The sequence below is a fragment of the Natrix helvetica genome (genome assembly GCF_964273705.1).
Source record: "Natrix helvetica genome assembly, chromosome: Z".
NCBI classification, from domain to species: Eukaryota; Metazoa; Chordata; class Lepidosauria; order Squamata; family Natricidae; genus Natrix; species Natrix helvetica.
The window spans coordinates 1,302,559-1,321,651 of record NC_138554.1 but is presented as its reverse complement, the minus strand read 5'-3'; the positions used below and the strand labels follow the sequence as shown (position 1 = coordinate 1,321,651).

General features: G+C 48.8%; 2 protein-coding genes across 6 annotated transcripts in view; one reads left to right on the top strand and one right to left on the bottom strand.

The window, feature by feature from the left end:
• Positions 1–6,614, bottom strand: part of LOC309381604 (neuralized-like protein 4) — a gene marked incomplete at its 5' end in the record, with an annotated part of 35,765 nt that extends 29,151 nt beyond the window's left edge. For 3 of the 4 annotated variants that reach the window (XM_081932776.1, XM_081932775.1, XM_081932777.1), the window contains 3 exons: positions 1,005–1,070; positions 4,297–4,675; positions 6,315–6,586. In XM_081932776.1, coding sequence (XP_081788902.1) covers positions 1,005–1,070; positions 4,297–4,675; positions 6,315–6,551 — 682 coding nt within the window. Of the gene's footprint in view, positions 1–1,004; positions 1,071–4,296; positions 4,676–6,314 lie in introns of all 4 variants that reach the window. The other variant, XM_081932774.1, reaches the window with a different exon arrangement.
• Positions 6,615–7,155: 541 nt separating this feature from the next.
• On the top strand, positions 7,156–18,889 carry LOC309382109 (elongator complex protein 5-like). 2 transcript variants are annotated; one of them, XR_014173631.1, is made up of 8 exons: positions 7,156–7,725; positions 8,788–8,848; positions 10,914–10,994; positions 11,727–11,953; positions 13,313–13,506; positions 14,952–15,058; positions 15,604–15,704; positions 17,247–18,889. XR_014173631.1 is itself a non-coding variant. In XM_081933586.1 (8 exons), the coding sequence occupies exons 1-8, from the start codon at positions 7,536–7,538 to the stop codon at positions 17,353–17,355; spliced, it is 1,074 nt and encodes a 357-aa protein (XP_081789712.1). In that variant the 5' UTR covers positions 7,159–7,535; the 3' UTR covers positions 17,356–18,889. The 2 variants fall into 2 exon arrangements, 1 of the variants encoding a protein (XP_081789712.1); XM_081933586.1 differs by having other exon boundaries at positions 7,159–7,725; positions 14,948–15,058.
• The last annotated feature ends 204 nt before the right edge of the window (positions 18,890–19,093 follow it).

Here is a 19,093-nt window from a genome sequence, read left to right as displayed (position 1 = left end):
TGACTTTGGGCCAATCACCAGGAGACGGGGAGTTCTAGTCCCGTCTTAGGCATGGAAGTCAATTAAGTGACTTTTGGTCAATCACCAGGAGACGGGGAGTTCTAGTCCCGCCTTAGGCATGAAAGTCAATTAAGTGACTTTGGGCCAATCACCAGGAGACGGGGAGTTCTAGTCCTGCCTTAGGCATGAAAGTCAATTAAGTGACTTTGGGCCAATCACCAGGAGACGGGGAGTTCTAGTCCCGCCTTAGGCATGAAAGTCAATTAAGTGACTTTGGGCCAATCACCAGGAGACGGGGAGTTCTAGTCCCGCCTTAGGCATGAAAGTCAATTAAGTGACTTTGGGCCAATCACCAGGAGACGGGGAGTTCTAGTCCCGCCTTAGGCATGAAAGTCAATTAAGTGACTTTGGGCCAATCACCAGGAGACGGGGAGTTCTAGTCCCGCCTTAGGCATGAAAGTCAATTAAGTGACTTTGGGCCAATCACCAGGAGACAGGGAGTTCTAGTCCCGCCTTAGGCATGAAAGTCAATTAAGTGACTTTGGGCCAATCACCAGGAGACGGGGAGTTCTAGTCCCACCTTAGGCATGAAAGTCAATTAAGTGACTTTGGGCCAATCACCAGGAGACGGGGAGTTCTAGTCCTGCCTTAGGCATGAAAGTCAATTAAGTGACTTTGGGCCAATCACCAGGAGACGGGGAGTTCTAGTCCCACCTTAGGCATGAAAACCAGTGGGGTGACAGATATCCAAGTACTCTCTTTTGAGCCAACCCACCTCACAGGGTTGTTGTTGTTTTTTGAAGGGAAAAAAAAAGAGAACCCGAAGCAGCATTAGGTCCATTCTCTGCTTTGAGTTATCGGAATAAATCAAGGCAGGGGAGAAAACAAAATGTAAAAATAACGTCAAAAACCGGCGTTTTAACATCCTGCGGGGAGACAGACAGCCTGCTGCTGAAAACCTTCCAATTATGATCACATTTTTCCCCTTCTTTCAGGCGACTCACCATTCTCCGATTCCAGGCTGCTGGGAAATTTATCCGGCCGAGTCTGGTTGCAAGGCGCTTCAAGGGCTAGAAAAAAGAGGAGGAGGAGGAGGAGGAAGGGAAGAAGAAGAAGGAAAGGATGTCAGGGGTGCTTCCGAGAGCAGCCACAGGCTGTGTTGCCTGGGAACAAGCCAGGAATCATGGTTTACGGTCCTGAAGGGGCAGCCAAGAATCCCAGGGGAACAGAGGGTTCAAAAGATGGCTCTGCCATGTGGTGCCAGGAGAGCGAGACAGACCGTGGTTCATCCTGGCTTGTGCCCGTTGGGCAGGGTCAGTTCCCACTCTTCCAAGATCAACTGTCCCCTGCATGCCCTTCCCCACTCATTTCCCGATGTAGGCAGTCCTCGACTTACGATGGCAAACAAGCCCAACATTTCTCTTTCTAAGCGTGGCAGGTTGTTTTGCCCCCTCTTACGACCTTTCTTGCCGCCGCCGTTAAAGAAATCATCACAGCTGTGAAGTGAGTAACCCGTTCGTTCGGCGAATCCGGCTTCGCAAAAGGGAGAATCGCGTGACTCCCTGGGATGCTGCAGCCGTCGTAAATACGCGTCGAGGGGCCAAGAGTCTGAATTTGGGTCGTATAACGTGGGGATGCTACAAGGGTCGTTAAGTGTGAAAAAGAGACCTAACTCACTTTTCTTCCAGCGCCTTTGTAAAGTCAGTCACTAAATGGTTGTAAGGACTACATGTATTTAGAGGCCCATGGAGGGGCGTGCACATATGTCCAGTGACAGCTATCTAAAGTGGTTCCATCCCCCCCCCCAGCCCCCGGAAACCCCTGGGGAAAGTTACTAGAATAATAGTATAATAAAAGTAAACACTCTGAAGAAAAGATACAACCACCGCAAAAATAGGAAAAAGAAGTTAGGGGAAAAGGGGGAGAAGAAGGAGAAGAATGAAAAGTGGAATTTTTGAGAGCCCAAGAGAAAACGGTTAAAAGAGGAAGAAAGGGAAAAAGAGTGAACATTAGTAGTCTAAAGAGAATAGCAGCAAGATTGTTATTGTTACATAACTAATTAAGAAATAAAGAAATGGTAGTATATTGCTAATGGTGGAAAAAAATGGAAAGAAAGGCTCTCTAGGTTTAAATTGAATTACAGGATGTACGCTGTTTATAGCAAAATATACCAATGGAGAAAATGAGAAATGGAAATGTTGGTGTAACTTTGAAGGAACAATGGAAGATAATTGTTTATGTATTACGAAAAAAATAACTATAAAGATGGAAAGTAAGGGCAGAGAATAATTTGGCTGAAAGTCAAAACGAAACTTAGGATGTAAACTGGACTATATGTAAATGAGTGGATGTAAAAGAAAAGAACAAAAAGCTCTTTGTTCCTATAATATGTATAATTTGTATTAAAAAATAAAAAAACTTTGAATGGAAAAAATAAAATAAAGCCGTCCCCCTGCCAAACCAGGGCACCAAAATCCACCATTTCACTTCTCCTCCTTCAGTCCATCCATCCCAAATCGCTCCATGTTATTTCTTAAAAGGCCAGTGTTTAAGTTTGGTGGACTTCAACTCCCAGAATGCAATCAATCAATCAAAAAAACAACAACCAATCAATCAATCAATCAATCGGAATAGAACTGGAGGGGGCCTTGGAGGTCTTCTAGTCCAGCCCCCTGCTCAGTCAAAAGAGATTATATACCATATCCTCTATGAAATGGTTGTCCAATCTCTTCTTAACAACCTCCAGTGTTGGAGAAGCCACAACTTCTGGTGGCAAGGAGTTCCACTGGTCAATTGTTCTCGGTGTCAGAAAATTCCTCCTTAATTCCAGATTGGTTCTCTCCTTGCTGAGTTTCCATCCGTTGTTCCTTGTCCTGCTTTCAGGGGCTTTGGAAAATAATTTGACACCCCCCCCCTCTTTCTTAGGGGCAGCCCTTCAAAAAGTAGAATATCACCCACCCACCCCAATTCCATCTTTTCTCTAGACTGGCCCAACCCAAATCCTGCAACTCTTCTTCCTATCTTTTTAGTCTCCAGGCCTTTGACCCGCTTACTCTTCTCTGCACTTTTTCCAAAGTCTCAACCTCTTTTTTGTAACGCGGGGGCCAAAACTGGAGGCAGGATTCCAGATGTAGCTTTATTAAAGCATCGACTTCAAATAACTTTATTGTCACTTCCAACGTACACTAAAATATACATTGGAAGTGACAATAAAGTTACATTAAAATGAAATTTTGCTGCATGCAACCTTCAAAAGGGTCACCGATATACACTACACAAACATGGCAAAATCAATCAATCAGTATGCAATTAGACGACATATCTTAATCCATAATTACTTGACCTCCACACTTCTTAAAATTTGAGAAACACAGTGGACAAGCCCAAATTTGAATGCCGAGATTTGTGCTTTCTTTACAGTTTTACAGCTCTCTATCGTTCACCCGTGATGTTAAACGGTGGCAACTCTTCGCACGTGGCCCTAACCCTGCCTCTGTTATTTTCAAGATCGCGTGAAGTGTTAATACCGCTTTATAATGCCTTGGTATAAGGCCACACTTGGAATACAGCATTCAGTTTTGGTCGCCATGATGTAGAAAAGATGCTGAGACTCTAGAAAGAGTGCAGAGAAGAGCAACAAAGAGGATTTGGGGCCTGGAGACTAAAACATATGAAGAACGGTTGCAGGAACTGGGTATGTTTAGCTTAAGAGAAAGAAGGACCAGGGGAGACATCATAAGCAGTCTTCCAGTATCTCAGGGGTTGCCACAAAGAAGAGGGAGTCAAGCTATTCTCCAAGGCACCTGTGGACAGAACAAGAAGCAATGGGTGGAAACTAATCAAGGAGAGAAGCAACTTAGAACTGAGGAGAAACTTCCTGACAGTGAGGACAATTAATCAGTGGAACAGAAGTTGCCTCCACAAAAGTTGCAAATGGGTAAAAAGATTGGATAAGCCTTTGTCTGGAAAAGGTAGAGGGTTTCCTGCCTAAGCAGGGGGTTGGATTAGAAGACCTCCAAGGTCCCTTCCAACTCTGTTATCCTCTCCTCTCCTGAATTCTATTCTATTCTATTTTCCTCTCCTTCTCAACTCTATTCTATTCCTTATTCTATTCTATTCCTTATTCTATTCTTCGATTCTATTCTATTCTACTCAAATCTATTCTATTCCTTATTCTATTCTATTCTATTCCATTCTACTCAACTCTATTCTATTCTGAATTCTATTCTATTCTGTCTGGTTTCTCAACTCTCCATCCCAACAATTCTCCACTTTTTTTGGGGGGGGGGGGTGTACCTTCATCGTGGGAGGCTCCCTCTTCCGCTTCCTCCACGTTTCCCGGCACCACCGTAATCTGGGTGCACTTGCCGTACAAGTCGACCACAGCCCAGACCCGGGGTGGGATGCCAGTGGCCGCCACACCACAGTCCTGGCCGTTGACCCAGAGGCGCAGCTCCCCGTTGGCCGTCCGCTGGATGCCGACCCGGTCGCCTTCACCCAGCTGATCCAGGTCCTGCCCGTATTCCTCCAGAATGGAGCGCCCATCGCGCAGGACGGAGCAGCCCGAGATGATCCAGGAGCCCCCCTTGAGGCCGGTGGCACTGCTGGGGAAGTCCAGGTGGCTGGGGTCCAGGGCCGTCACCCCGATCTCCAAGGAGCCGCTCCATGAGTTGACCTGCGCGCAGACGAAGAGGGGGAAAGTCAATTGAAGGGCTGCCCTGATTCGCACTCGGCGCCTGGCAAAGGGGGGATGGGGATCGGATCCTCCTCAAGTTAAATCCACCGGCCAGGGATTCCTGTTAAGCGGATGGGGTTTTTTGGGGACAGGGGTGATAAGAGTTCTGGGAGGGGGGGGAATCAACATTTCTGAAAGTCTAATTTTGAGTGGGGGGTCTCGGAAAGCCAGCCAGGGGTCCTGGAAGTGTTCCTGAATGGGGACATCTCTAAGGGTCTCTTTTTTGGGGGGGTCCCAACACTCCCCCCCCATTTTGCACAACCTACTCCTCTGTTTCCTCATTTTGGGGACCCCTCCCCTCGAGCCCCCTCCCCCCTGAACCCTGAGGCTCTGCCCACTTCCATCCCCAAGACACCCCCCCCAGCTCATTGGATCCTCCTTCATTTGGGGACCCCTCCTCCTGCAGCCCCCTCTGCTATGAGCCCCACTATTGGCCTTCGTATGGGGTTCCCCCCCCCAGCTCTGTTCCTTTGCCCCACCCCCCACTTTGAGGGTCTTCCTCCCCAGAGCATCTTCATCCTGATTTTGACCTTATTTGGGAGATCCCCTCTCCTTCCTGGCTCTGCTCCTGCAGCCCCCTCCTTCAGACCCCCCCAAGGGTGTTTTCCTCCTCGATAACTCCCCCCCCCCAGGCCAGGCTTTCTTCTGGAGATGCCTCCCCTCCTCTACCATTGGCTCAGCCTTCAGGTGGGGATTCCCCATCCCTGACTGCTCCAATGTCCCCTTCCCCTGCGACTCCCCCCCCCTCGCGGGGGTCTCTCCAGCCACTGACAGAGGGAAGGGCAGCCCCCACCTCCATTCCTGTGACAGACCCCCTGCCCCTCCCCATGGCCTTCATTTGGGGACCCCCATCCTTCTCTTCCCCTTTCCCTGCAGCCCTTGAAGCTCTCCCCCTCCCGCAGTGCGTCTCCATCCCCAAGACCCCCCCAATTCCTCCTCCCCTCCTGCAGCCCCCCTTCTTCTGAGACCCCCCCCGAGGCTCTTCCCCCCTCCCACAGCACATCTCTCCATCCCTGAGACCCCCTCCCCCCATTGCTTCAGGCTTCATTTGGGACCCTTCCCCTGTCCTGCCCTCCTCCTCCTCTCCTCTCGCAGCCCCCCCCATATCCCCTGAGACCCCTGAGGCTCTCCCCCACCGCCCCAAAGCAGACCTCTCCGTTCACAAGACCCCCCCCAGTTGATTCAGGCTTCACTTGGGGACCCCTCCCCTCCCCTCCTGCAGTCCCCCTTATCGAGGGTCTCCCCCTCATTTCACAGCCCATATCCATCCCCAAGAGACCCCCTCCTCCCATTGCCTGGGCCTTCACTTGTGGACCCTCCCCCTCCCCCTCCCCTGAGACCCCCGAGGCTCTCCCCCTCCCCCCAGCACATCTCTCCACCCCCAAGAGACCCCCTCCCCCCATTGCTTCAGGCTTCATTTGGGGACCCTTCCCCTCCCCTCCCCTCCTCCTGCGACCCCGCCAGGTCCTCCCCCTCTCACAGCGCATGTCCATCCCCAAGACCCCCCCCCCCCAATTGCCTGGGCCTTCACTCAGGGCCCCCTCCCCTGCCCCCCTCTGCCCTCCAGGCCCCCGCTGACCTTGCGGTCGATGCGGACGGTGAAGAGGGCCCCGGGGGCGAGGGGCTCCCGGCTGAGCACCAGCCCGTGGTTGAACTCCTGGCCGGGCTGCGAGCGAGCCGCGCTCCGCCCGCCCCGCGACACTGTCACCAGCCGGCCCGTCCGCGGGTGCAGCAGCGGCAGCGGAGAGCCGCCCCCGCCCGACCCCCCGCCGCCGCCCCCGCCCCCGCCGCTGCCGCCGCCGCCGCCCCCCAGCATCCCGCCCCGACCAGGCCCCCGCAGCAGCAGGGCGCCCGGCCGCGCTTTACGGCAGAGGGGCATGGCGCCGCCGCCCCGCTTGGCGGCAGGAGGGCGCCCGGCCGCGCTCGACGGCAGCACTTGACGACCCGCGGGCTCTGCCTGGCAACGGGGCCGCGAGCTACTGCCTAGCAACGACGGCGCGCTGGACGGCCGCGCTTGACGACCGACCGCTCTGCCTGGCAACGGGGCGCCTTTTGACGGCCGTTTTTAACGACTCGCCCGCGCTTGACGGTTCTGCTCGACGACTGGCCCCTCTGCCTAGCAACGGGGCGCCTTTTGACGGCCGTGTTTTACGACCGCTCCGCGCTTGACGGCCCTGCTGGACGAACGGCCGCTCTGCCTAGAAACGGGGCGTCTTTTGACGGCTGTCTTTCACGACTGGTCCTCGTTTGACGGTCCTGCTTGACGATCGGCCGCTGTGCCTAGCAACGGCCCGTGTTTTGACGGTCATGTTTCACGACTGGCCTTCGCTTGACGGTCCTGCTTGACGACCGGCCTCCCTTGGCTAGCAACGGAGGCGCGCTTGACGACCGGCCTTCTCTGCCTAGCAATATCTTCGCTTTCGGTGGCCGCCTTGTAGTAAACGGCGTCGCGCTTGACGGCCGAGGGTTTTGCGACGCTTTCTGTCGCCGCTGGGCTTCCCTCAGAGGGCCCTTTGAGGGTCTTACGGGGGTTATGGGCGCCCCGTGGGAGGTGACGGAGCACCGTTGCCGTGCACCATGGGCCTTGTAGTGGCTTCTGTGGCTCTAGCGAGAAGGGGGGAGTTGCAACCTGAAGTGGCTTTGAGTCGTGCTTGGTTTCAACCGGGCAGAAATGTCCCTGGAACCTCTCTCCCCTCCCCTCCCCCGACTCTATTTTGAAGGGAAAAGTCCCCAAAAGGGAAGGGGGGGTCCTTCCTCCGCTTTTTTTTTAATTTCCAGTCAGGCGCTTCCTTAGCCGCCTATGGCTTCGGAGGCGATGGCGACGCCCACCGGTAGGTGGCGCTGCGGCCTCTCCGCCTTTAGTTCCCCCCTTCAGGCGGGCCGTGACGTCATTGGGGCGCGCGGGCGACGCCAAAGGAGGCGGAAGAGCCGCGAAGGGATGCTGGAGGCGCTGCTGTCCGGGGCCGCCGAGGGGCTGCTGCTCCTGCAGGGTGAGGGAGAGGCCCGGCCTGGCCCTGCTCTGCCCCTCCCCGGCTGCTGCGGAGGGGCTCCCCTTTTATGGGCAGCTGGGAGGGCAGGGAGAGAGGGTCTTCTTGGCCGAAAGACGAGCGGGGATTGCTGTCGGCCTCTAGCTTGGCGCCCTGGGATCTCCTGGTGGCCTCCTATCCGTCCTGTAAGGGATCAGGTGGTCTTATCGACTGCAAAGGATATGCTGTTTGGCTTCTGTTCTATCCCTTTTAGGGGATCTTCCTGATGGCCTCCCATCCCCTTCAGAGACCTGGTCGTCGATCACATGACGAGGATGGGTGGCCTCCCATTCCTTTCAGGGGATCCCCTGGTGGCCTATTGCATGCGGGGAATCACCTGGTCGCCTCCCATCCCCTGGACAGTGGCCTATCACATGCAAGGGGTCTCCTGGTGCCCCCCCCCATCCCTCCTGTAAGGGATCTGGTGGACTTGTTGCGTGCAAATGATCTCCTTATGGGCTTCTATCCCTTTCAGGGGGTCTCCGTGGTGTTCTGTTTCATGCAGGGGATCTCCTGGTGGCCTCCCATCCCCTTCAGGGGATCTCCTGGTCGCCTATCAATGCAGGGGAATCTCCTGGTGGCCTCCCAGCCCTCCTGCACAGCGGCCTATTGCATGCAAGGGGTCTCCTGGTGCTGCCCCCATATCCCTCCTGTAAGGGATCTGGTGGTCTTATTGCATGTAGGGGATCTCCTAGTGGCCTCCCATCCTCTGCAGGGTTCCCCCCCCCCAGGAGTGCCAGCTGAGGATGGCAGGGAGGGGGAGGCAGCTGCTTGTGAGTGGTCAAGAGAGACACTTTGGCTGACCAGTCTGTGTACGTCTTGGGTTTGTTTGTTTTATTCATTTATTAATATCACAATGTTTTATGCCATCCATCTCCCTCCCTCTGAGCAGTTTGCAGGTTATAAAACAAGTTAAAAAATAGTGAAAAGGTTAAAAGAACACAGAATGAAAAGATTACTAAGAACTACACTTACCCCGAACCGAGAGGCTTAATCCAAAAACGTCCCCTTTTCCTCCTCTGGCAGATTCAGTTGCTTGCGAAGGCCGCTCCCTGCTGAAGAGCTTCGTCACAGCTGCCGCCCGGCGGTGAGTGGGACACTCCAGGAGCCTTTGCATTTATCGCTGTATCGAATTGATAGGCCCCCCTCTGGCGTGGTAAAACCGGCCTCGAAGGCTTGATGCCAACCTAGCTGTGAGGTCTCTAAATCGAGGGGGAATCAGTTTTTATTTTCAGTTGTTTACTAAATGTGTATTCTGGCAATTTCTCAACCGAGTGACGTCATGATCCCACATCGGCCATTCCCCTTTCCTATACTGGGGGGGGGGGAGAGGAACACTGTAGTCCATCCTTCTGCAGATGTCCTCCCTTCAGGGGTGAAATGCTATTGGTTCAGGCCGGTTTGCCCTTGATCACACGTCGCAGAGCCAAAGACGAGGTGTGTGTGTGTGGGGGGGGTCCATTTTTGTTCCCAGCAGGCTTCCCTGAAGCCTTCTAGGCCAAAAACAGGTTGGGGGTGCTGAGAAAGGAAGAAAGAAAGACACAGAGACAAAGAAAGAAGGGAGAAGGAGGGAGGGAGGGAAAAAGAAGAGGAAGGAAGGACTACAAATCTGGATGGGGGTAGGTTGGGGCTACGTTCAGTGGAGAAGATGCACCCAAATTTTCACCCTCTTTTAGGGGGCAAAAAGGTGCATCTTATACTCTGAAAAATACGACAGCTTTTTTAGCGGTCTAACTTCACAAACTTAAGTGAGCTACAGGGTACATAATACAATACAATAGCAGAGTTGGAAGGGACCTTGGAGGTCTTCTAGTCCAACCCCCTGCCTAGGCAGGAAACCCTATACCATTTCAGGCAAATGGCTCTCCAACATCTTCTTAAAGACTTCCAGTGTTGGGGCATTCACAACTTCTGGAGGCAACTTCTGTTCCACTGATGAATTGTTCTAACTGTCAGGAAATTCCTCCTCGATTCTAAGTTGCTTCTCTCCTTGATTAGTTTCTACCCATTGCTTCTTGTTCTGTCCTCAGGTCCCTTGGAGAATAGTTTGACTCCCTCTTCTTTGTGGCAACCCCTGAGATATTGGAAGACTGCTATCATGTCTCCCCTAGTCCTTCTTTCTCTTAAGCTAAACATCCCCAGTTCCTGCAACGGTTCTTCATATGTTTTAGTCTCCAGTCCCCTAATCCTCTTTGTTGCTCTTCTCTGCACTCTTTCTAGATTTGCAGGATTCCAAGTGTAATATAGCGGACTAACCTATATTTGTTCGCCAGGACCAAAATGGTTTTTTTCCTTTAGAAAATGTGAAAATGGTTGCTGTAACCACACTGCGCCACAACAGAGCCCTGGTGGCGCAGTGGTGAGAATGCAGCCCTGCAGGCTACGTCTGCTGACTGTCGGCCGCCAGCAGTTTCACTGTTTGAGTCTCACTGGCTCAGGGCGGCCTCAACCTCCCATCCGTCCTTCCGAGATGGGTAAAACGAGGACCCAGATTGTTGGGTGGGGCAAGAGGCTGACTCTGTAAACCCCTTAGAGAGGGTTGTGAAGCACTGTGAAGCTGTATATAAGCCTAGATGCTATTGCTAAGTGGGAAGGGAGAGTGGGAGGAGGGAAGGGCCGTGGTGGTGCAGTGGTCAGAATGTAGTATTGCAGGCTAACTCACTGCCCACTGCCAGGAGTTCGATCCTGACCAGCTCAAAGTTGACTCAGCCTTCCAACCTTCCTTCCAAGGTGGGTAAAATGAGGACCCAGATTGTTGGGGGCAAGAGGCTGTAAACCCATTATGAAGCAGTATAGAAGTCTAATTGCTATTGCTTGGGAAGGAAGGAAGAGATGGAGGGAAGGAGGGAAAGAGGGAGGGAGAAAGAGAAAAAGACAAGAAGGAAGGAAGGAAAATGAGAAGGAAGGAAGGAAGTCATAGTGACACAGTGGTTAGAAAGTAGTATTGCAGGCTAACTCACTGCCCACTGCCAGGAGTTCAATCCTGACCTGCTCAAAGTTGACTCAGCCTTCCAACCTTCCTTGTGAGGTCGGTAGACTGAGGACCCAGATTATTGGGGTAACATGTTGACTCTATAAACCACTTAGAGAGGGCTGTAAAAGCTCTTGGAAGTGGTATATAAGTCTAAGGCTATCTTGCTTTTCTTCTTTAGGGCAGAATCCATCCACGTTCTGAGCTTTGATCTCCCAGAGTTGGAATTCAAGGCTGGGCTGAGCACTGACGTGATCTCACGGTAAGTCCTAAATTTCATATGTGTGTGTCTGTGTGTGTGTGTGGTGTGTTGTGTGTGTGTGTGTGAGAGAGAGAGAGAGAGAGAGAAAGCCAGGAATGGCACTGGGAGCCGGTCCAAAATTTAGGCCAACACTAAATGGCTGCAACAATTGGGGAAAAGACCTCTGGCACAGATGTGAGTGTGTGTGGTAAACAGCCAGCAGGGTATACAATAGTCCTCGATTTCCACTCATTTAGCACTGATGATGTTACCTACTTGGGTCATGAAACGTCTGCAAGAAAACAGTCTCGGGGACCGCCAAGACCCCCCAGTTCAACCCTGAGGGAGAAATATTCTCCTTTATGGGTCGCAACCGTTTCTTTAGCGACCGTCTCAAGTTAAAACAGCACTGGGAAAAGTGGGCTTATGACCTGTTTTTCACACTTAGGACCGTCGTAGCATTCCTGGGGTCGCCTGATCCAAAATTGGCCACTCGGCAACTGGCTTGTCTTTATGACAGTTGCAGTGTCCCCTGGGCCCATGCCATCATCCCCTTTTGCAACTTTCTTGACAAGCCAAATCAATTTGGCTATTATATTTGGCTGTATTCCTAACTTGAAAACTGCCGTGATTCACTTAACAACATGGCCAGAGAGGTCGCAAAACACGGCAAAACTCACTTCACCAATGTCTCAGTTAGCAACTGAAATTTGGGACTCAATTGGGGATTATCTGTAGCTCTTTTTCTGCCAGGATATCGTTTCACGATGGTTTCCCTGATCCCCTGGGCTGGTCCGGGAGAGGCAGCGGCCTGACCGTGGGAGAATTCTCCGCCTTGGAATTGGCCTCCCGCCTGGCCACAACCTCGCAGGGATCCACCACGCTCGTGCTGGATTCCCTCAGCTGGCTGCTACTCCGCCTTCCCTTTCCCTCTGTCTGCCAGTTGTTGGCACAGCTGCCCAGGAGAGCGAACACGGCTGGTGAGCGAAGAGAGGGGCATTAGGGGCGAGGGGAAAGGGGAAGATTGAGCCATGGTGGATAGTAGATATATATGTGATAGGTACATAGGTAGAAATAAAGAGAGGTAGATAAAAATATACATAGATACATAGATCTATGATAGGATAGATTAGATTAGATTAGATTAGATAGATAGATAGATAGATGATAGATAGATAGATAGATAGATAGATAGATGATAGATAGATAGATAGATAGATAGATAGATAGATAGATGATAGATAGATAGATGATAGATAGATAGATGATAGATAGATAGATGATAGATAGATAGATGATAGATAGATGATAGATAGATAGATAGATAGATAGATAGATAGATGATAGATAGATAGATAGATAGATAGATAGATAGATAGATACGGATAGAGATAGATAGATAGATAGATGATAGATAGATAGATAGATAGATAGATAGATGATAGATAGATAGATGATAGATAGATAGATAGATAGATAGATGATAGATAGATAGATAGATAGATAGATAGATAGATAGATGATAGATAGATAGATGATAGATAGATAGATGATAGATATATAATAGATAGATGATACATAGATAGATAGATAGATAATAGATAGATGATAGATAGATAGATAGATAGATAGATAGATAGATAGATAGATAGATACATAGGTAGGTAGGTAGGTAGGTAGGTAGGTAGGTAGATAGGTAGATAGGTAGGTACAAATAGAATAGAATAGAATAGAATAGGGAATAGAAATAGAATAAAATTAGAATAGCATAGCATAGCAGAGTTGGAAGGGACCTTGGGGGGTCTCCTAGTCCAACCCTCTGCTTTGGCAGGAAACCCTACACTACTTCAGACAAATGGATATCAAACATCTTCTTTAAAATGTTCAGTGATGGAGCATTCACAACTTCTGGAGGCAAGCTGTTCCATTGACTAATTGTTCAACTTAGTTCTAAGTTGCTTCTCTCCTAGGGAAGTGGGAGAGAAGGAAAGAAGGATGGATGGTAGATACTTAGATAGACATACATATAGAGAAGAGGTAGGTAAAGAAATACATAGATACATAGATCTATAATAGATGATAGGATAGATAGATGGATGGATGGATGGATGGATGGATGGATAGATAGATAGATAGATAGATAGATAGATAGATAGATAGATAGATAGATAGAGTTCACTATACAAGTAAGTTTTTGGACCTCACATGCATCCAGATTCAGTCGCTCCCCTGTTCTGTTCCTCTTCTCAGTGAATCTCATCAAGGTCCGAGTGAATCCTGAGGCGGCTTGAAGGAAGGACCAGATTTGGGGATTCCTCAAAATCTCCTTTTCTCCGCAGGGCTGAAAATTCTCCGCATTGTGGCCCTCGTCCACGGGGATTTGCACCCACCTGCCCAGCTGGACGTGTTGAAGACGCTGGCACGCTTGGTGGTGACCCTGCGGCCGGGACCGGGGAGCGGGCGAGGTGGGGATGGGACCCCCCGAACTGCTGTGGTCCTCCATAGAAAGAGGGGGAGCAGGCTTCTACAGAAGGTGAGGTGGTCTTCCTTTGACCCACAGCAAAGATGGCACAGGGCTTCCAAAGCTCAGCTCTGGAATCAAAAATGTCTTTTCATCCAGTGTTAAATGAGGATGGATGTGGAAGAAACGGGATTTTGCCCCGTTTCTTACTTCCTGGCTGATAAATGATAGGGAGGGAAGGGAAGGAAACCACAAAGAAGATTTGGGAGTCAAGCTATTCTCCAAGGCACCTGAAGACAGAACAAGAAGCAATGGGTGGAAACTAAGGAGAAAAGCAACTTAGAACTGAGGAGAAATTTCCTGACAGTGAGAACAATGAATCAGTGGAACAGAAGTTGCCTCCAGAAGTTGTGAATGCCCCAACACTGGAAGTCTTTAAGAAGATGTTGGATAGCTATTTGTCTGAAACGGTATAGGGTTTCCTGCCTAGGCAGGGGGTTGGACTAGAAGACCTCCAAGGTCCCTTCCAACTCTGCTATTATTGTAGAAGGAAGGAAGGAAGAAAGGAAGGAAGGAAGGAAGGAAGGAAGGAAGAAAGAAAGAAAGAAAGAAAGAAAGAAAGAAAGAAAGAAAGAAAGAAAGAAAAATAAAAAGTGGAGGGAGAGATGAAAGGTTAGAAGAAAGAAAGGGTGAAAAAGAGGAAAGAAGTAGAGGGGGAAAATAAGGGGAACGGAAGGAAAGAAGAAGGGAAGGAAAATTAGTGTAGGGGGAGAAGGGAAGAAAGAAGAAAGGGTAAAAAGAGGAAGTAAAGGGAAGGAATTAAGGAAAATTAGTGTAGGGGGAGAAGGGAAGAAAGAAGGAAGGTTAAAAAGAGGACGTAAAGGGAAGGAAGGAAGGAAAATTAGTGTAGGGGGAGAAGAAAAGAAGAAAGAAGAAAGGTTAAAAAGGAGAAGTAAAGGGAAGGAAGGAAGGAAAATTAGTGTAGGGGGAGAAGGGAAGAAAGAAGGAAGGGTAAAACGGACGTAAAGGGAAGGAAGGAAAATTAGTGTAGGGGGAGAAGAAAAGAAGAAAGAAGAAAGGGTAAAAAGAGGACGTAAAGGGAAGGAAGGAAGGAAAATTAGTGGAGGGAGAGGAAAGAAGAAGAAAAGGGTTGAAAAGAGGAAAGAAGTAGAGGGGGGGCAATAAGGGTAAGGGAAGGAAAGAAAATTAGTGGAGAGAGAGAAGAAAAGAAAGGGTGAAATGAGGAAGGAAAGAAAAGGAAGGAAGGATGGATGAAGAGATAGGAAGGAGAAGAAAAGAAAGCAGAGATGGAAGGGGAAGAAAAGGAAGGAAGAAAGGAAGCAGAGACAGTTTTTATTACCGGTTTGGGCAAATAGGTTGTAAAAAAATGCTTTAGAAACTAAAAAAAAGTTGGCACGCCCACCAAACCACGCCCAGAGAACTGTTGGCAAAAATGTTTACATTTCACCACTGCGTGTCCCCTCCCCCCCTCATTCTGCCCTTCCCTCCCCAGACAGAACTCTTCAGCATCCTCCCGGGGTTTGGGTTCAAATTCCTCGGCGAGCCACCACCAAAAGGCGTTTCTGGAGAGGACGAGGCAGAGGAAGGACGGGACCCCGCCACGGTGCGTGTCTTGGGGTCATGACCGATGACTTGGGAGCAGGGTTTGGTTTGTTGGGGGGTGGGGGATTCAGGTGGGGGCTCTTTGTCAGGAAGAAAGAAATCCAGGAAATTGGGGAGGGGGGGGAGGCAGGTTTGCTTGAGAAGACGAGCAGATATTTTAGAAGCAATGCACCACGGTCGAGTTAAGGGCTTCAATTTGGGAGCAGAGTTTCCATTGTTAAGCAAAGTGGTTGTGAAAACGAACCGGCACTGATTCTGCAGCTCGTTTGGCCACCGTTGTTAAGCGAATCACTGCAGTTGATAAGGGAGCCATGCAGTTGGTAAGCGAATCACCTTAAAAGTGGTCCAGTTTGAGAAACTAAACCTACCCAGGGAGTTCTTTTCTTTCTTTCTTTCTTTCTTTCTTTCTTTCTTTCTTTCTTTCTTTCTTTCTTTCTTTCCTTCCTTCCTTCCTTCCTTCCTTCCTTCCTTCCTTCCTTCCTTTCTTTCTTTCTTTCTTTCCTTCCTTTGATCCACAAACGCCGTTAACCTTGGACATCTCTCCAGGTTGATCCGACAGCCCGCCTGACCTTCAACCTGCGTCTCACGGAAGCCGAGCGCCAAGCCAGAGAATCGGTGCCTCTCCCGTACCAGTTCAGCGAGGAAAAGTAAGGACTCCCGTCTCTTTTTGTAATTTCCTCTCGAAATATTTCATTTGTCCACCGATTCAATTTACCCGCTGCCCAACGCCCTCCACAAAACGGCCCCGGGGGTGTCTTAGAATATTTGGCAAGGAGAGAAGGACAGAAGAAACCTACAAATATGAACTCTTTCGTTCAACGGAGCCCACTTGGCAACTTTTAGGACCAAGATTTAATTGGCATATTCCTCAAATGGAAAAAAAAATCCCTATATTTTAAAATATGTATATTTACATTCAGTTGGCACGTTCCTTAAGAGCCATTTTTGCCTAGCAGTGAAGGCAGCAGGTTGGAAAGCAGGAGACGGTGAGTTCTAGTCCTGCCTTAGCCATGAAGGCCGGCTGGGTGACTTTGGGCCAATCACCAGGAGACAGGGAGTTCTAGTCCTGTCTTAGGCCTAAAAGCCAGCTGCTGTGGGGAGAAGAGGAGGAAGGAATATTGGATATGTTTGCACCTTAAAGTTATTTGTAAAACGAATAAAGGCAGGGCGTAAATATATAAATAAAAAATAAAGGACCTCATACCTCTGTGAGGTTACGTCGATCACATCTTGGTTCCTCGCTTGGGTAATGAGATAGACAGCACATCAGTTTTATAAATAAGTAGAATAATAGAGGTGGAAGAAACCTTGGAGGTCATCTAGTCCAACCCCCTGCTCAAGCAGGAGGCCCTATAACAGTGATGGCGAACCTATGGCACGCGTGCCACAGGTGGCACGCGGAGCCATTTGCCAGGGCACATGCGCTGCCCTGTCAGCTGGCCAGTGCGCATGCGCTGAAGGAATGAGTAGCAATAGCCCTTAGACTTATATACCGCTTCACAGTGCTTTTACAGCCCTCCCTAAGGGGTTTACAGAGTCAGCCTCTTGCCCCCAAACAATCTGGGTCCTCATGTTACCCACCTTGGAAGGAGGGAAGGCTGAGCCAATCTTGAGCCTGGGGAGATTCGAACTGCCAAATTGCAGGCAGCCGGCAGTCAGCAGAAGTAGCCTGCAGGGCTGCACTCTTAATAACTATTGCGCCACCACGGCTCAATATGTACATAGATAGGAAAGAGAGAGAGAGAGAGAGAGAGGGAGGGAGAGAGGGAGGGTAGATAAAAATATACATAGATTATAATAGATCATAGATAAATAGACAAAGACAGACGTACATAGATGATGGACAGACGGGCATTGATAGGTGATAGATACCACAATGAGAGAGAGATTATAGAAACAGACAGACAGACAGACATAGATGATAGATGGATAGGGGAGGGAGAGGTTAGATAGACAGACCATAGAATCAAAGGATGGGAAGGGACCCTGGAGGTCGTCTAGTCCAACCCCTTGCTCAAGCAGGAGACCTTATACAGCCTTTCAGACAAATGTCTGTCCAAGCTCTCCATGAAGACCTCCAGGGATCAAAGACCCACCACTTCCAGAGGATGGGTGGATGAATAAAGACGTGTGACAGAGAGAGAGAGGGTGGATCATAGACAGACAAATGCTTTCTTCCTCCCTTCCAGGAAGTCCTCTCTGCTGCAAACGTCCACGGAGGAAGGCAAAATCTACTACGAACCGGATGCTGCCGATGACTTTGACCACGAAGATCCCGATGACGACCTGGACGTGTGAAAGCGAAACGGGGGGAAGTTTCTCCAGATCTGGAACTGGAGTCCTGCCACATCTTCCTGGAGAGCTGCTTTCCTTGGCAACTTGGGAATGACAGAGGAAGGGGGGGGGCGGAATCGGTGAAGCGCTAGGAATGGTCTGGCAGGGCAAATCGGAACCCAGGGCCATCCGAAGAGAGAAAAAACATCCAGATTTGCGGCTTTTTCTGGGAAAGGACAGGAGGAAAATCTGTTTGGACCCCGGATAGGAATTGCTGACGGTGGAGAGAGAGTTGATATCCTCCATCCTTTTGACGAAGGAGAGATTCCGAGCCAGACAGCCAATGAACAGGGCAGGCTCCATCCGACTCGTAATGCAATAGAATAGAATAACCAAGCTGGAAGGGACCTTATAGAGGTCTTCTAGCCCAACCCCCAGCTCAAGCAGGAGACCCCGAGACCATTTCAGACAAGTGGCTTTTCCAATCTCTTCTTGAAAACCTCCAGGGATGGAGCGCCCAGGACTTCTGGTGGCAAGCAGTTCCACTGGTTAATTGTTCTCACTGTTAGAAGTTTCTCCTTAATTCCAGGTTGCTTCTCCTTCCTTCCTTCCTTCCTTCCTTCCTTCCTTCCTTTTCTTTCTTTTCTCCTTCCTTCCTCCTTCCCTCCCTCCCTCTTTCTTTTTCTTTCTTCTTTCCTCCTTTTCTTTCTCTTCCATCTTCCCTAGATTCTCCTTAATTCCAAGTTGCTTCTCTCCATGGTTTGTTTTCATCTTGTCCTGCCTTCTGCTGCTTTTTGCTCTTTTCTGAACTTTTGTAATTGACTAGGCGTATCTTGTCTTTTTATGTACACTGAGAGCATCTGCACCAAAGACAAATTCCTTGTGTGTCCAATCACACTTGGCCAATAAAGAATTCTAATTCAATTCTATTTTCTATTCTATTCTATTTCCTATTCTATACTATTCTATACTATACCATTCTATTCTATTTCCTATTCATTTCTATTTTCTATTCTATTCTATACTATACCATCCTATTCTATTTTCTATTCTGTTCTATTTTCTATTCTATTCTATACTATACCACTCTATTCTATTTCCTATTCATTTCTATTTCTATTCTATTCTATACTATACCATCCTATTCTATTTCCTATTCATTTCTATTTTCTATTCTATTCTATACTATACCACTCTATTCTATTTCCTATTCATTTCTATTTCTATTCTATTCTATACTATACCATCCTATTCTATTTCCTATTCATTTCTATTTTCTATTCTATTCTATACTATACCACTCTATTCTATTTCCTATTCATTTCTATTTTCTATTCTATTCTATACTATACCATCCTATTCTATTTTCTATTCTGTTCTATTTTCTATTTCTTATTCTATTCTAATCTAAACTAATCCTTTATTCATTCCATTTGATTTTCTATTCTATTCTACTTTCTATTCCTTATTCTAATCTAATCTAATTCTATATTTTATTATTCATTCCATTTGATTCTCTATTCTGTTCTATAAACAATAAATCATCACCCTGTTTGCATCTTTTTGTGCATTTAAATATTTGCCATGGAATTGTGTTTTTTTTTACACAAAGTGGTCAGTGTGGGTGACTTACATGACTGCATCTTTGGGGGAATATATACACTTTAGAAGAGTTTTTTTCTCAGGTTTGACAACTCTTAAGATGGGTGGACTTCAACTCCCAGAATTCCCCAGCCAGCTATGCTGGCTGGGGAATTCTGGG

Coding starts and splice junctions, on each gene's coding strand:
- LOC309382109 (XM_081933586.1), top strand. CDS start 7,536: ATGGCTTCGGAGGCGATGGCGACGCCCACCGGTAGGTGGCGCTGCGGC. Junction 8,849..10,913: donor GTCACAGCTGCCGCCCGGCG/GTGAGTGGGACA, acceptor TTTCTTCTTTAG/GGCAGAATCCATCCACGTTC. Junction 10,995..11,726: donor AGCACTGACGTGATCTCACG/GTAAGTCCTAAA, acceptor TTTTTCTGCCAG/GATATCGTTTCACGATGGTT.